At 35.5% G+C, this 16,861-nt stretch overlaps 1 protein-coding gene across 1 annotated transcript in view; it reads right to left on the bottom strand.

Moving 5' to 3' along the window:
• The window catches only part of LOC106462700 (rho guanine nucleotide exchange factor 11-like), a 208,722-nt gene that overhangs the window by 105,332 nt on the left and 86,529 nt on the right, over positions 1-16,861 (bottom strand). Inside the window, exon 2 of the mRNA XM_022390146.1 lies at positions 14,557-15,642. Within this exon, the coding sequence (XP_022245854.1) occupies positions 14,557-15,613 (1,057 nt within the window). The 5' untranslated portion in view covers positions 15,614-15,642. The remainder of the gene's footprint in view (positions 1-14,556; positions 15,643-16,861) is intronic.

Below are 16,861 nucleotides of genomic sequence, written 5' to 3'. Positions count from 1 at the left end.
AAGAGAAACTAAAAGCACAGTGGATAGGACTGCATGAAGTTTATCACACTGATTGAGTTGATTCTGTAACCAGAGGACTATTATGGCAGATGGGCTGAGAAAAAGAGAAAAGGCAGAAATGCGTTAATTGTGGACAGTTAACATAATGAGAATGGAATTGCAATACCCTATACACAATCAAGATGGAAATTAGCACGTATTCTACCGCCATAGCCATCAGCAAAATAAACTCCAACAGCAGGCAATGCTAGTTGCAGTATTCTTTCATGTAACCTATGTAACTCAAGATCAGGAACAAAGTGTCCACAAAACCTATGCAAAATACAGCAGTCAGTGACTGGGTAAAGCCCAAGCTAAAAGAAGTGTCCACAGTTTTCTCAAGCTTGTGTCATACAACAGATTCTTTATGGTCAACTTCATGGATACATCCAATCACTGGCAGATGTGCAGTCAACAGGAGATGCATGTTATATCATCTCAATGTTCCACAGAGACATAGAACCACTTACTGTGCCCTAAAAATGACTCACATAACAACCGTGTGGGAATAATGTTATTACGATACGTGGATGTTGTCCGTGTGTGTAAGTGGTCAGTACCGTCATTTAGTAAAATATCTTGAACCAAGAGTTCACCAAAACCGCCTGTCTCTTAACAATAGGCACTAGATGTCGCTAACTGTCGGTGATCCGTTACAACTACAAGAGACTATTTATGAGTTGTCACACGATCTTATTAGTCCAAAAATGATGAACAGCTAAGAGTTTAGTAATTTGTTTGTTCTGAATGTTGTGCAAAGCCACTGCAAGGCTATTCGCGTTAGCCATTTCTAATTTTGAAGTAACAGTCTAGAGTGAAGAAAGCTAGTCAACGCCACCAACAACAAACTTTTGGGCTACTCTTTACCAACGAATAATGAGATTAAGCGTCATATTATAATACCACCACGGTGAAAGGGCTAGCATGTTGAATGACGAGATTCGAACCAGAATCCCGCGGATTGCAAATCGAGTAACCTAACCGCCAGGCGATACCAGGCGTAGTTTAATAGGAATTTAGATTATGAGAATTATACAATTGCGCTTAAAGCTTATGTTACTAGGAAATCACTGAAAAATACAATCCCTTAAATCGTTAAAACCTGTTATCGTGACTTTAAAAACATGTTAATATTTCTTATCAAACCACCAGAAACAACAAACGGCGAGCACTGTGGAACTCACCGAGTTTTCGACATGTCCGTATTTAGCTACAACAGACCAATTCTATGGCTACAAACAACCAAAACTCTACATTACGAATTAAAACCAACATACAGACGTTTATTCCCCACCTCTGCTTATTAATCAACACAGGCAGCGAGTTCTTTCACGCTAATATCTGAAAACCAGTAATTCCGGTGACACTTTCTTGTATTAATCGCTTCTTCAGCCACAAAACATAAGCAATATACATTTTAGAATTCATATCGTTTACACGATCCTGGTATTTATAACGAAATAACGTATTAAAAAGTATAGAATGTTTTTGTTGTTTTTTTCCGAATCTCAAGCTACTATATTAATCTTATTTCCAGTCTTGTGCTTGTTCCATTTTTGTCTCGAAAAATATCAGAACTATTTTTAGTAACATCAAGCGTAGGAAAACTTTATTCCGTGTTGCAACAGGCTTTCAAACCTGGCTCCACATCGAGAATATATATATATTGTTGATAGAAGACCAGACACGACACTTCGACATGAACAATAAATAACACTTAACATCTCTTACATGAGTGCTTTTGATCATGTTTTATATTTACTTTTGAGTAATTTGGGCTATTTTAAAAACTAAATTATAATTTTACGAAATATTTCTTTTTCATTTATTGTTATTATTCTTTGTACAATATATACTGCTCATAACACATTTTAATGGTTTCCTTTGTGTTAAACACCTGTGAATAGTTTTAATTCAGATAAGTTATTAAGGAAAGATGTTGCTTTCTTTTTACATCATAAAAGAATTAAACAGCCATGTTTATCTTCAATGAACAAGGCCTAGCATGGCCAGGTGGTTAAGGCGCTCGGCTCGCACTCTGAGGGTCGCGGGTTCAAATTCTCGTTACACCAAACATGCTCGCCATTTTAGCCGTGGATGCGTTATAATGTGACGGTTAATCCCACTATTCGTTGGTAAAAGAGTAGCCCAAGAGTTGGCGGTGGGTGGTGATGACTAGCTGCCTTCCCTCTAGTCTTACACTGCTAAATTAGGGACGGCTAGCGCAGATAGCCCTCGTGTAGCTTTGCGCGAAATTCAAAACAAACAATCAATGAACAAAACCTACGTAGTTCTTTTTTTTATTACATAATTTCTGTATTTAGTACAAATAATAAATAAGCATTGCTAACTAAGTCAAAACTGTTGCTCTTAAATAAATCATGTTTTGCTTCTTTCTCTACTGGATCTAATACTAACTTATCCAAACCGTGAATCCTAGGATTAAAAGTTCGCATCCCGTTGCCTAAAATATGTAATAATACTGATCGTCAAATCTCCTGTTCAGTTAGACAAGAGTAGCCTAAGAGTTGGCGGTGAGTACTTTTGAATAGCTTCGTTCCCTCTAGACTATCCGTTGAAATAAGGAAGTGCCATGTACAGATGGCAAAAACTCTAAACAAAACAAAGAAACAAACAAATACATGTACTGTAAATTGTAAGGAAAACGGTAGTAGGCTTACTTGGACAATAAACCGTAAAAACATTCATCTTTAAGGAACAATGTGTTTTTACTTACTTGTAACCAGTCTCCAGTTAGAAAATTTTGGAATTAAAAGCTATTAACTAGACTCTGGAAGCTTATTATGTCACATTTGAAATCATTTGTCATTTTATTGAGTTCTTGACCCTCAAAGAAGTAAATTTAACTTAGATCTTCGTTATTAGACACGTGAAGCACGAATAGTTTCGAAAAAAAAAGCAAAGCGATGTTGTATCTACTAATGGCACTTCATAGGTTTATTAATAGGGTTTATATATGCGTTTTATGTAATTTTTTTCAAAGTCTCAGTTTCACTTTGTCCAATTTAAAATTCATAAAAATTAGAACACTGAATCATATGAATAAAGTTCGTCGAAGTCCAATAAAATTATTGATTGATTAATATAGAATTGATCAAACTATTACTCATTCTTCTCCGTAACGACATTAATCCCAACTAGTTTGGGTTTGGCCGGTAATTTTTACACCAGGGTGGCCGGCCCAGATGGCTACTGTATAGAACAAGCAAGTTCGGTGACTGGGTTTCAAACTCGTATTATAAATTCACAAAGAAGGTACTGTAGATAATCTATGTTCGGTTAACTTACGTTTCTGACACTTGATGGTGGCAAATATAGGTTAAAAAGTAGGACGATTAAATTGCTTAAACCATTGTCATAGCAATATTTACAAAATGTAGAGCAGTTTTCTGGTATTATTTAGCGAAATAGCAAAAAAAAAAATTATATTTATTACAACAAAAAACCTGACACAAAATATCGTTCAGTTTGTTGTTCCTAGTAAATAAAAAAGAAGAAGATTAATTTCTGAAAACTTTGTTGATTAAGAGGTAAGACGGTTAGTAATTTGTTTCGCAATTTGCGGTAGCTCATCGGTAACTCTGATGCTTATAATGCCAAGACTCTGGTTTCGATTCATACGCAGGTATAGCACAGACACCCCATTGTGTTACTTTGCGCTTAAGGGCAAAACAATAATGCAGTTTTCCTTAGCTTTTTAATAATACCTTCAGAAACAATTATTTTATGTTTAAACTAACAACATTCTCGTGTGATTTCAAGCATGAGTTTGAAACAACATTAATTTCTAAATATGAAAACTCAATTAAAGCCAAAAAAGTAATTATATTATCAGTATATGTAAATACTATAAAGAGATAATGTTGCTTACAATAAAAAACTAAAAAAACTAGTGAGAGCTTACTGCCATCTAGTGTACGGTAAGCCATTTAATATTATTTATTATTTTATATTACCGAGAGATGGCGCCATATAATGGAAAACTGTAATTTTGAGGAACTTCCCTAGAACGAAATGGTAAGTTCACCCTGTATGTTTGAGGAGCTTAAGTTTTTATATGCAAGGAATAGATTAGCTAACACTGACTTTCAGGAAGTAAGAAATAGTTCTATTAGAGTGAAAAGTAGTGAATTTTGTTATAATGAGCCTATTCTATTGAGCAACAAATTTCAGCCCTTGGTTTCTGCAGACGAGGAACTATTGGGGGACAGGAAAACAAAATGGTCAGAGAAGGATGCGGATGATAAAAAGGTTATAGTTATATGTTATTCCTTGACAAGGCATGTGGATAGAATAGTCTTTGGGGTAAATAGGGAGAAAAAATCAGATTATGCTACAGGGATATAACTGACAATGCAGGAGATATAATAAAGAGGGCTGGCAGAAATGCAGTTTTTATGGTGCATGTAGGGCCTAATGACGTAGGGAAAGTTAGGTCAGAGGAGTAATTAAAAACCGTAACTAAATTTTATCAGGAATACTGCCCAGAACTAACTGTGGCGATGATGTTATAAGTAGGTCACTAGGGGTAAATACTAGATTTAGGTTAGTATGTAATGATGAGCAGATTGGCTGGTTGTACTTGTGGGAGCTTTTTGGAATAGATAGTTTACATTTAAATAAGATAGGGACTGGCTTATTTATTACGGATATTAACTCAGCTGTAAGAGAATTTTTAAACTAGGACTAGACAATGGTGAGAGCCAAGAAAAAATAAATGCAAAAAAGAATAAGAGAAGAAGAAAAGTTTAGCACAGGAAATGAGTATAGAAGTAGTTATAAGGGTGGGCGTAATTGTTACTATTGTAATGCTAGAAGTATAATAAATAAAACAGGTGACTTTCGGGCACTTGTAGGAATGGAGGATTTTGATATGATGGGAATAACTGAAACATCGTTATACGTAGATGATTTTGATGAGAGAAATCTTAATTAAAGAGGAGGAAGGAGTGGCTTTATATGTAAAGAGTGAATTACATCCTGTTAAAGTTGAAGATATCAAAGATAATAGCAAGGAGATTGAATCCATTTGGGTTTCTATTACAGACCACCAAATGATACTGATGAAATTAGTGAAAAACTTTACAATGAGATTAAGATTTTAGCTGTTAATGAAGTCATAATTATGAGTGATTTTAGTTTCAGGCATATAGATTGGGAAATGCTAGAATCAAAACATGAGGGAGAAAGGTTTTGGAAACTGTACAATATGGCTTTCTTTACCAACCAGTCAAGGAACCTACTAGAAACAATGCTATTTTAGATTTATTGTTAACTTCAAATATAGAAATGATCGAGAGTGGGGTAATTGAGGAGCATTTGGATGCAAGTGATCATTGTTCTATTAGGTTCAATGTTTTGCTGTATATGGAGATAAGGAATAATGATATTTTAATTGCAAATTTCAAATAAGCAAATTTTGAAGAGATGCAACAAGAGTTATCTGTTGTGAATTTGGCAGCTGAAGTATTTGGAGACACTGATCAGATGTAGAAAATTTTTAAATATTCAAGATAAACATATTCCTTATAGAAAGAAAAGGGTAGCTGCAATTAAAAAAAACAGGTTGGCTTACAAAGAATATAAGAAATAAAATTAAAGAAAAGCATAATAAATTTAAGAACTTTAAATTGACTGGTATGACAGGAGACTTAAAAGATTATAGAATATCAAGAAAGTTGGTGAAGCAGAAAATTAGGACATCAAAAAAGAATGTATTAGAAAAGTAACAGTAAGGATTTCTTTAAATACATTAAGAGTAAACAAAATGTTAGAGGTAGGGGTAGGACTCTTGAGGGATGATAAAGGAAGTTTCATATCTGATGATTATGAGATGGCTGGATTAATAAATTTTACTTTTTCTTCGGTTTTACTAACGAAGATTTAAGCAGTATTCCACATATTGAACAGTTGATAGAAAAGAGATCAAACAAGATGAATGCATTGATTATGAGCTGGATAAGAAAAAATTGGGAAGTTTAAAGAACGATAAGTCTCCTGGGCCAGGTAATATTTCCCTAATAGTTTTGAAGGAGATTAAAGATTGGATATATGAGCAACTTGCTACTGTTTTTTTGTTGTTTTTTTTTCGTCAGCCCTTGAATAGTGGGCAGGTACCAGAGGATTGGAAGTTAGCTAATGTCACTCCTCTTTTCAAGAGAAGTGATAAAGATTGTCCCAGTAATTATAGACCCATTAGTCTTAGATCAGCCGTGGGAAAAGACTTATAAAAGATGCTTTGTAAATATTAGAATTTTATTGGATAGTCAATACGGTTTCCCTAAGGGAAAATCTTGCCTCGCAAACCTTTTGACATTCTTTGAAAAGGTTACTGCTTATGTAGATTCAAATACGTGTGTAGATTTGGTGTATCTGGATTTTCAGAAATCATTTTACAAGGTGCCACATAAATGGCTTATAAAAACATTATCCCTATAGGTGTGGGGGATAAGTTAGCAAATTAGATAGAAAAGTGACTGGATGGAAAAAAGCAGAGGTTTGTTACAAATGGAGTTTGTTTGTTTTGAATTCCACGCAAAGCTACACGAAGACTATCTGCGCTAGCCATCCCTAATTTAGCAGTGTAAGACTAGAGGGAAGGCAGCTAGTCATCACCACCCACCGCCAACTCTTGGGCTACTGTTTTATCAACGAATAGTGAGATTGAACGTCACATTATAAAGCCCCCACGGCAAGCATGTTTGGTGTGACGGGGATTCGAGCGCCCTAGCCACCTGGCCATGCCAGGCCTCGTGTAGCTTGGCGCGAAATTCAAAACAAAAATAATCGTTTGTGAACTGTGAGATACTTCATGGCTCAGTCTTAGGACCTTTGCTCTTTTTTGATTTACATCAATGACATAGATGAAGGAATGGTCAATAAATTACTTACATTTTCAGATGATATTAAGGTCTTGGGTGTTGCTAGCTGTGAAGAGGATGCTGTTGATTTACTAAAGGATTTAGATCATTTAATGAGTTGGGCAAACAAAAGGCAAATGGGTTTTAATCATAATACTTACAAGATAAGGCATGTGCGTTATCATAACTTGAATTATAAGTATAATTTGGAAGGGAATAACCTTAGCAGTGACATGAAAGAAAGAGATATTTGTATAATAATCGATCAGTCTCTAAAGCCATTCCAACAGTGTGCTGTTGCTAGGGGTAGTGAAAATAGAATTTTAGATTGTATCTACAGAAATATTGAATACAAGTCTAAAGAGATTATAATCTCATTATATGGGTCCCTGGTTAGACCACATTGTCCAGTCTTGGGCTCCTTTCCTTAGGAAAGACATTGAATTGTTGGAAGGGGTTCAGAGATGGGTTATTAGAATGGTGTCTGGAATGGAGAAGTTGTTAAACGAGGAGAGGCTGAAATCTCTGAAATTGTTTTTCTTGAAAAAGAAGAGTTAGGGGGGATCTGATTAAGGTGTTTAAGATTGTGAAGGAATTGATAGTGTTGATGTAGCATGTTTTTTATATTTAACAGTGAGAATAGTAGGACTAGGGGACATAACTATAAATTAATTGACAGGGTAACAACCATATTCAGCTAAGCCAGTTTTATTTTTCTAACAGGTGGTTGGCCTTTGGAATGGGTTGCCTTTGGATATTGTGGAAGCAGTCAATTTATGTGAGATTAAGAGAAAGCTTGATAATTATATGAATGATAAGGGCTGGCTTTAAGATTTTAAAATTTATTTATTAATAGTTTTAGTTTAGTTTAGAAAATGGAACAGCCGAGATGAACCAATAGGTCCCAAGTTGTTCCATAATGAAAAGTACACCAAATATCAGAATCAGATCAAGAAATAGAAATGTTGCTCACTTTATTACTACTACGGCGCTATTTTAAATCCACTTGGAGTTTTATTCTTTAATTTACAATTAGATTGGTATATTAATTATGGTTATGCCTTATTTAAATTGTATATCAATGAAGTTTATGTCTTATTAAATCATGCTTATATTAAAAAAGAACTAAAATAATTTCACTGGCTTTTCTTATTTTTGCATCATAGTTTTATATATTTTTTCTTTCCACATTCCATCATTCTATACAATTATATTATCTGTATTACCCTATATGCTATTATTTTTCTAAATATATAAACAATGTTTCCTAGATCGACAATAAAATTTACTATTTTACTTGCAGACGCTATTCAGTGGTGCTGTCACTTTGAGGCTCTAATTTTTGCATCGTTCATTCACTAGTATGCCAAAATTACTGACTTATCGAATTTTCCAATGTTGCTGCAGCGTTTCGAAACATTAGAAATGTTGTGTGCCAGTTTTTACATATAATGCCTATGTGCCTCTGATATTTCAAATACATTTTTTACACAAAATGAACAAAATAGAATAAAGGTTGGTTGTTGTTAAAGACAAAGCTACACAATGGGCTACCTGTGCGGCGACCACCATTAGTATCGAAACTTAGTTTTTAACTTCTTAGGCCTACAGACTTACCGCTGAGTAACTGGGGAAGGGGATGGGGGTGACATAAAATAAAGAGCGAAAAATTCACATGTTCACGTCTAATATTTAATAATTATCTCTATCATTCTTATATTTTCTCAGCTACATCCTAGGTCTGTCTCCTAAGCCTAAGTTTCTTTTAAAAACTAAAAACCTTAACCTTGTAATATTTGTACAGTATGGAATAACATTGCTTGGCCGGGTATGTTATAGAAATATTTTTTTGATGTGGCTGATCCATCTTTTCGCTTTCATAAAGTGCTTCACAACTACTGCATGTCACATGTGGTGTAGTCCTGGTAAACTGTGTTTGCTCACTTTTCTCTTGGGGAATATCGTGTTTACTCTTTTCTCGTCTAACTTTTAGTTCTTACTATGGCATTATGTGGCCTATATCTCAAACACCAGAAATCATTCATTTACCAATTCTTGTTTAATGTTTAATTCTTACTATGGAACAACGTGGCTTCTACCTCAATCACCAGAAAGGATTTATCTACACTCTTCTCATATAACCTTCAGTTTTTACTGTGGCTTAGAGGCCTGGACCTCAACCACCAGAAAATATTTATTTACCTACTTCTTGCCAAACCTTTATTTCTTACTATGGCATAGTGGAGCATCTACCTCACCCAAAATAAAATATCTGTTTACCCACTTCTCATCTAGCATATAATTCTTACTATGCCATTATCTGGCCTGGACCTCAACCACCAGAAACGATTATTTCACACTTTTCTCATTCAAACGAATTCTTACCATGCCCCCTCTCCCGTGGCCTCACGTTAAGGCCGAAGACTTAAAACGCTAAAACCGGGTTTCGATACCCGTGGTGGGCAAAGCACAGATAGCCCATTGTGTAGCTTTGTGCTTAATACCAGAAAAAATAATTCTTACCATGACATTACACAGCACAGACCTCAACAAATAGAAATCATTTATTTATTTACCTTTCGTCTAACCTGGTGTTCTTATTATAGCATCAGCCAGCATTGAATTCATCCGCTTGAAAAGATTCATACACATGCTTTCAATTTATACTTTAGTTCTTACTATGGTATTAATCCGCCTTAACGTCAACAACTACAAAGGATTAATTCACCCATTTCTCGTCTAACATTTTATCTTTATTAGGGCATTGATTTGCCTGTACCTTAACCAAAATAAAGTTTTTATATACCCACTTTTTGTCTAATCATTAGTTCTTACGATGGAGTAACGTGGTCAGGAACTCAACCACCAGAGAGTAATTTGCACACTTCTAGTTTAACTGTTAGTTGTTAGTATGGAGCAACGTGGTCAGAAACTCAACCACCAGAGAGTAACTTGCACGCTCCTAGTTTACATGTTAGTTGTTAATATGGAGTAACCTGGTCAGGAGCTCAATCACCAGAGAGTAATTTGCACACTTCTAGTTTACCTGGTAGTCCTTACTATGGAGTAATCTGGCCAGGAACTCCACCACCAGACAGTAATTTGCACACGTCTAGTTTACTTGTTAGTTCGTAGTATCGCATTGGCAAGAACGTCAAAAACCAAAAACATTTATTTTCCCACTTTTCGTCTAAACTTTACTTCTTACCATGGCATAAACCAGCCTGGACCTCACCACCAGAAAAAATCATTTACCCACTTCTTGTTTAATCGTTATTTTTTACTATTGCATTACCCTGCATGCAACTTAACTACAATAATACGTTTATTTATGCACTTCTCTCTAGCCTTTAATTTTTATTATGGTATAACCAAGCTTTGATCTCAACCACAAGAAAAGATTAATTTACTAACTTTTCGTCTAACCTTCAGTCCTCACTATAGCATTACCTGTTCTGGTCTTCAAACGCCACAAAGGATTAATTGATCCACCTATAATCTAATCTTTAGCTGTTACTGTGACAATACCTGACATGCAACTCATGTATTAGAAAGTATTTATGAAACCACTTTTCATTTTATCTTTAATGCTTAATATAGCATTCCTCTCCCCCTCCCCCCAACCTGTACCTCATTCAACACTTGTTGTCTGTCCTTTAATTCTTATTATGGCATTATGTCACTTGTATCTCAACGACCAGAAAGGAGTTATTTACACACTTTTCAATACAAATTCAGTTCTTGCTGTGAAATAATCCATCTTGAACATCATCTATCAGACATTATTAATTTATCCACTTTTCATCAAATCCTCATTTCTTGCTAAAGCATTACTCTACATGTACATCAACCACAAGAAAGAACTTATTTAAACACTCCTTTTGTAACCTTTATTTTTAGCTGCGGCATAGCGACTCATAGAATGGAGTTCTTTTTCAAGTACAAACATTTAGCTCATAGCTCCGTCATCTCTTGACTGATTTGAGAAATAATTACAATTTTGGACTCATGAAGTCAAACCCTTTCGATTGATCAAGACCAAGGAATCACAGATTAATGTGCTCTAATCCTGCTAAAAGAATTTCAATATAAGGGTAGGCTAGTAGAGATTCTGATGAGTAATATAATCGAATCGGGTATACGCGCACCCAACGTTTGGTATTGCTTGCGCACAAAAATATAGGTTATAAATAGAGAAAAAAAAATGTCTCATAAATTAATTTACTCTAATCCTGCCTAAAAGAATACTCCCCAGTGGCAGAGCGGTAAGTCTGCGGACTTACAAGGCTAGAATCCGGGTTTCAATATCCGTGGTGGGCAAAGCATAGATAGCCTATTGTGTTGCTTTGTGCTTAACTTCAAACAAACAAACCTAAAAGAATTTCAAACGCCGTGGCTAGTGAGGATTCCCTTTTGTTTTACTATAGCGTTACGTGACCTGGACTCCAATCACAATAAAGAATTGCACATTTCTCGTTTATCAGTTCATTCTTATTTTCGTATTACATGGCTGTAATTTCAGAAAGCATATATTTACTGATTTTTTGTCTATCATTTACTTCTTTCTATGGCATTACCCGGTCTGGATCTCAACCACCATAGAGGATTAACTTTATGGCATTACCTGGTCTGGATCTCAACCACCATAGAGTATTAACTTTATGGCATTACCTGGTCTGGATCTCAACCACCATAGAGGATTAACTTTATGGCATTACCTGGTCTGGATCTCAACCACCATAGAGGATTAACTTACACACATCTCGTTTACCCGTCAATTCGATGTATGGCATCAGAAAATGTTATTTGTCCACTTCTCGTCTAGCCTTTAGTTCTTACTAATGTATTAACCCGCCTGTACCTCACCAAATAGAAAATGTTATTTGTCCACTTCTCGTCTAGCCTTTAGTTCTTACTAATGTATTAACCCGCCTGTACCTCACCAAATAGAAAATGTTATTTGTCCACTTCTCGTCTAGCCTTTAGTTCTTACTAATGTATTAACCCGCCTGTACCTCACCATATAGAAAATGTTATTTGTTCACTTTTCGTCAAACGTTTAGTTCTTATTATAGCATCAATCGGCCAGGACCTAACCACCAGAAAGAATTAATGTACTCACTTCTTCTCCAACCTTTGGCTCTTATTATAGCATTACATGGCCTGTACTTCAACCAAAAGCAGGTATTTACTCACTTCTCGTCTAACCTATAGTTCTTACTATGGCATTACCGGACATGGACCTCAACTTTAAATATATATATATATTAATTTACCAACTTCTTGTCTCTAGCCTACAGTTCTTATTATAAGACTACCCAGCCTGGACTTTAACGAAGAGGAAGGAGTATCTTAACTATTTCTCTCGAAACTTTAGTACTTAATATGACATAAATCAAAGTGTGTCTCACTATGGCATCACTTAGTATAGCCTTAGTCAAAGCGGGTCTTAGCCCCGGAAAACTTAGTATGTCATAATTTGAGTGATATCAAACATATACAAACTGGTCAAGAAATGTCACCATTATTAAGTAGCTACGTGAATGGTAGCAAACTATATTTCATACAAATGTGTACTGTATGCCTACTGTGATTGCCAATTTCAACTTTTAGATAAAAAAAATTAGATATTAAAACATAGCTTTTTGTTTTCTATCGTGTATGTAAAAACGAACCTCATACTGGAAAAGTCGTTTATCTATGAAATGTGGTAGTAAAAGCTTTAATGTCTCACTGTTGATTTGGTGTGATCCAAAAACAATGGGTATCTAAACTTATCTATTTGTGTAACATACATTAAATATTATGTGGTTGCGAGAGCCTCGTGTGGCATTAAGTTGGATTAACATTTATGATGTTATCTGTTAAGTTAAACCACAGCTGTTGAAATCAGTGATTAATAAATTTTACTCTTTTTATTATTAAGTACTAATTACTAACTAGTTAGTTTAAGTTACTGATCTTTGTCATCTTTTAAGGAAACCCTGGGAGGGACTTTTTTGTGGTAGTCGTGACAAGGGTTCGACCATTGGTCGTTTTTGATAGAAAGGTCAGTCTTTTTGATTAGGATTTGAGTCAACTAGCTCTTGAATGTTTTCAAGAGAGATATCAAGGTTATTTTTAATTCTATAGTAGGTTGACTGAGTGTGTTATGAGTCTCCTTATCTTTTTCACGTGTGGTGTACATTCCATTATTTTCATATTATTTCATTTTATCGTATGGTCTTCTATTCTGATGTGGAGGGTTATTTCGTATAAAACGGCATTACAAAGTTTATTGTGTTCCTGAACCTAACTTTTGTTTGTATGTTTGTTTCTACAACGTATTGAAATCTACCATCACCAGAGATGTTGTAAAATGCATAGTTTTGTTGTTGTTGTTGTTGTTTTACTCTTTTGGGGGGTATTGAGGTGTTTTAGTGCTTTAACTGTTTTAACTGCTCCATTGTGCTACGACTTCGTTATGTTTACATATCCTCTGTATGCTTGCAGAAAGACATTTGAGATAGGGGAACATGGATGTGTTTGTAACTTTTTTTTCTTGTTTATTCTCGATGTTTGTTTTTTATTTCTTCTTTATCGAGTGTTTAAGGTGTTCATTTCAAGGAAGACTGTACTGAAGTGTTTTCTTCCTTTTTTTAGCATCTTCTACGCTACAAATCTTGTTTATTCTAAAATGTAAGAATATGTACCAGTATATGTGGAATTTCTGTGGTATACGAGTTATGTTTCTTAGTAACCATCATGTCTAGGAGTGAATGCTTGTTGTACTTCCATTGTGAATTGCATTGCTAAATTCTGTCTGTTCAGGTGTTTCTTGAATTTTGTCATCTCGATTGTAGTGTGTGGTCAGATTATACGAACTTGTCATCATCAAAGCTCAGGTAAATGTCCCTCTTTTGAGGACATTAACTTTAATATGCTACCCTACATAGGGACAAAAGAGGTGAAACCCTTACTAGGCCTTCTTCTTTGCTGATAGTATTTATTGTCATGTTAAAAGGGAGTTGAGCTGATACAAAATGTTGTGAGTAATGTTATAGAGAGTTTTTCAGTTAGGTGCGTTCCTATCAACTTAAAACTGTTAGCGAAGATCTGTACTATTCCAAAGGTTGGTACATTAGTGAATACGCTAATCATTGTGTCTAGTGAGACTATAGTAGTTTGTTTAAAAAATATTTACAAAGGTAACTAGGTTTTTAAATGTGGAGATGTAGTTTGTTATTTTGTTTTTGTTCATTATGGTAATATGTCTACCAGATAGCTAACTAAGAGATGGAATAGTGAATCTCTACGACGGAGATGATATCCGTTAAATTATAACTTATAAGTTATCCATACAGAGTGTAGATGTGGCTGAGTTAATAGCATACAAGCATTTCTATTAAGAAAATATGGTCCGGATATTCTTTCATACTACAGCAGATTAGCAACCAAAATGTAAGAAATAAAGTAGTTAGTAATTAGTATGTTGTAATAAAAAGGTATTAATTCGAAATTAAACAGGCTACTAATAACAGCAGTGACGTCATTTTGGTTTTGTCATCATTTTCAGACCTCTAACGTACACTCAACATTATTTTTGTAATTTTACACGATAATAGACTAATGAATGATTACTTCATATTAATCTTACCGTTTCCAGATGGAAGGTTTAAATGAAAGCGACCGTCTAAAGCGTTGTTAAAAGTTAGGTCAAGATATTTCTGTATCGTGTCTACGTTAAAATAATTGGTCAGCTTTATTTCAGGTGTTTGTGGAGTGTTTTCTTCCATGGAGTCTGGTGCCGAATTTGTTTCTTTTCGTACAAAACGTAATTTTCGGAGTTCTGCTGCACTAGGTTTGCGCATGGTCAAACTCGGAATGCTTATACCACCGGGCGGATGAAGTGGCATCTCATGGGAAGGCGTGACTGTACGGGAATTGGGGGCGCTACAATTTTTTGATACTTCACATGTAATAGGGGAAGTAACCTCACTTGAAGGGACAACTTCCAAACTTGGGGTCAGAGTTTGCACGTGATGGGGCACATATAGATGTGGCTGATCAATTCGGCTGTCGTCCATCGACATCTGGTGGACTAATTTAGACCTGCCGTTGCCACGCTCTAGAGACATGGATCGCTGAAGACCGGAGCTGCACTTTCGGCGAGAAAGTAGCTCCTCACGCAAGCCTGGATTTCCTTGTGGCTGCTCCGAACTGGACGGAACAAACATATATTTTAGAGCAGATTTTGGCACATTTTTGTAAGAGACCGCACTGTAGCATCGACCCAACTCTCCAGTCCTTCCCTGCCTGTTACCCCATCGTGAATCAGGCTGGACGTTGCTCCTACTCAGTGCCCCGAAAGGAACCGTCAAAGAAAGTGAAGAAGAGGAAACGTCTTCTGGGGACATATCGCATTGAATAGCGATATCTCTTTGCCACGGGAATCGTGGATCTTCTTGGTGAGAGTTAATGTCCAGAGCACTACAATATGTATCTTCCGATAGGGTAGAATATGGATTAAAGTGTTCAGTTGGAAGTCTAGGAGCTACTCGTAAGCATCCAGAAATCGACTGTCGCTCTGGAAATCGTTCTGTCTGTGGCACAGGAGGATCCCTCAAGTTTTCTGATAAACTTCGTTTAGATCCAAACTTTTCACGCAGAGACTTCGCCCTGGTGGAGAACGGTGAAGATTTACATAGGCTCATCTCTCTTTAAGAAGGAAAGCGAGTTTATTCTGTAAAATAAAAGTATATATATATATATTGTTAACTTAGTCACATTAAACTTCACACCAACCTCTTAATAAATACCTTCAATCCAAGTATCCAAGTCCGTTTCTTGCTTATTATTATATTCGATTTTAATTTAAACAAACACTATCTTATATATATTCTAAATTATATATTTCTTTGTTTACTTTTACTTTTGAGCTGAAGGACAAACAAGCCACTAACTCGTCACTTGTCATTACTTTTAGTCTTAAATTGAAGTTACATTTCTTCTTGAGAGTTTATTGGTCTCATTTCGAACATTTATGTCGTAACTACGGCAGCAATAAACTTATTTGAACAATTTCCTTTCAACATTTATGTCGTAACTACGGCAGCAATAAACTTACTTGAACAATTTCCTCTCAACATTTATGTCGTAACTACGGCAGCAATAAACTTATTTGAACAATTTCCTTTCAACATTTATGTCGTAACTACGGCAGCAATAAACTTACTTGAACAATTTCCTTTCAACATTTATGTTTTTGGTCTACCATCGTAAATGTAAAAGTCAAAACTCAGTATCATTCCGCTTATATGGTTAGCGGAATAGGTTTAACTCTCGTTGCTCTAATTTAGAGTTATATCTAATTATTGTATTCAACTTTCATTTCTGTCTGATATTTCAGTGTTAGGAAATTCTAGAAATATATGGAGTTTGTTTGTTTGTTTTGAAGCTAAGCACAAAGCTACACAATGGGCTACCTGTGCTCTGCCCACCACGGGTATCGAAACCCGGATTCTAGCGTTGTAAGTCCGCAGACACGCCGCTGTGCATCTGGAAGGCGATATATGGGGTAAGTAGTAGCTTTTTCTTTAGAACTGGACGTTTTCTTTCTTAGGGTTGACGCCATGGTGTAGGTGCCATATTCGAATCCGTGCGATACCATAAGCTATTTGTGTTATAAGAGTGATAGTTAGTTCGTTAGCGTGGATAGTTGGTACCAGGATGCTGCTGACTGGCTGCCAACCCTCTGATCAGTAATTCAAAATTAGTGATGGTGGCGATAGCTTTTGTAGCTTTGCCATAAATGCAAGATACATATACTCCATCTTACATGCAAAACAACATTCAGTTACCTGAAGCATCATCGTAGTTTTATTTCTAAATTGTTATTACAGAAAATAAATATCAGATAATCGTTCATCTTTCTATTGACCTAAGATGTTATAGACAAAAAA

This window comes from Limulus polyphemus, unplaced genomic scaffold (genome assembly GCF_000517525.1).
Source record: "Limulus polyphemus unplaced genomic scaffold, Limulus_polyphemus-2.1.2 Scaffold47, whole genome shotgun sequence".
Taxonomy (NCBI): Eukaryota; Metazoa; Arthropoda; class Merostomata; order Xiphosura; family Limulidae; genus Limulus; species Limulus polyphemus.
Note: the sequence above shows the minus strand (reverse complement) of the source record. Positions and strands in the feature narration are given on the sequence as shown.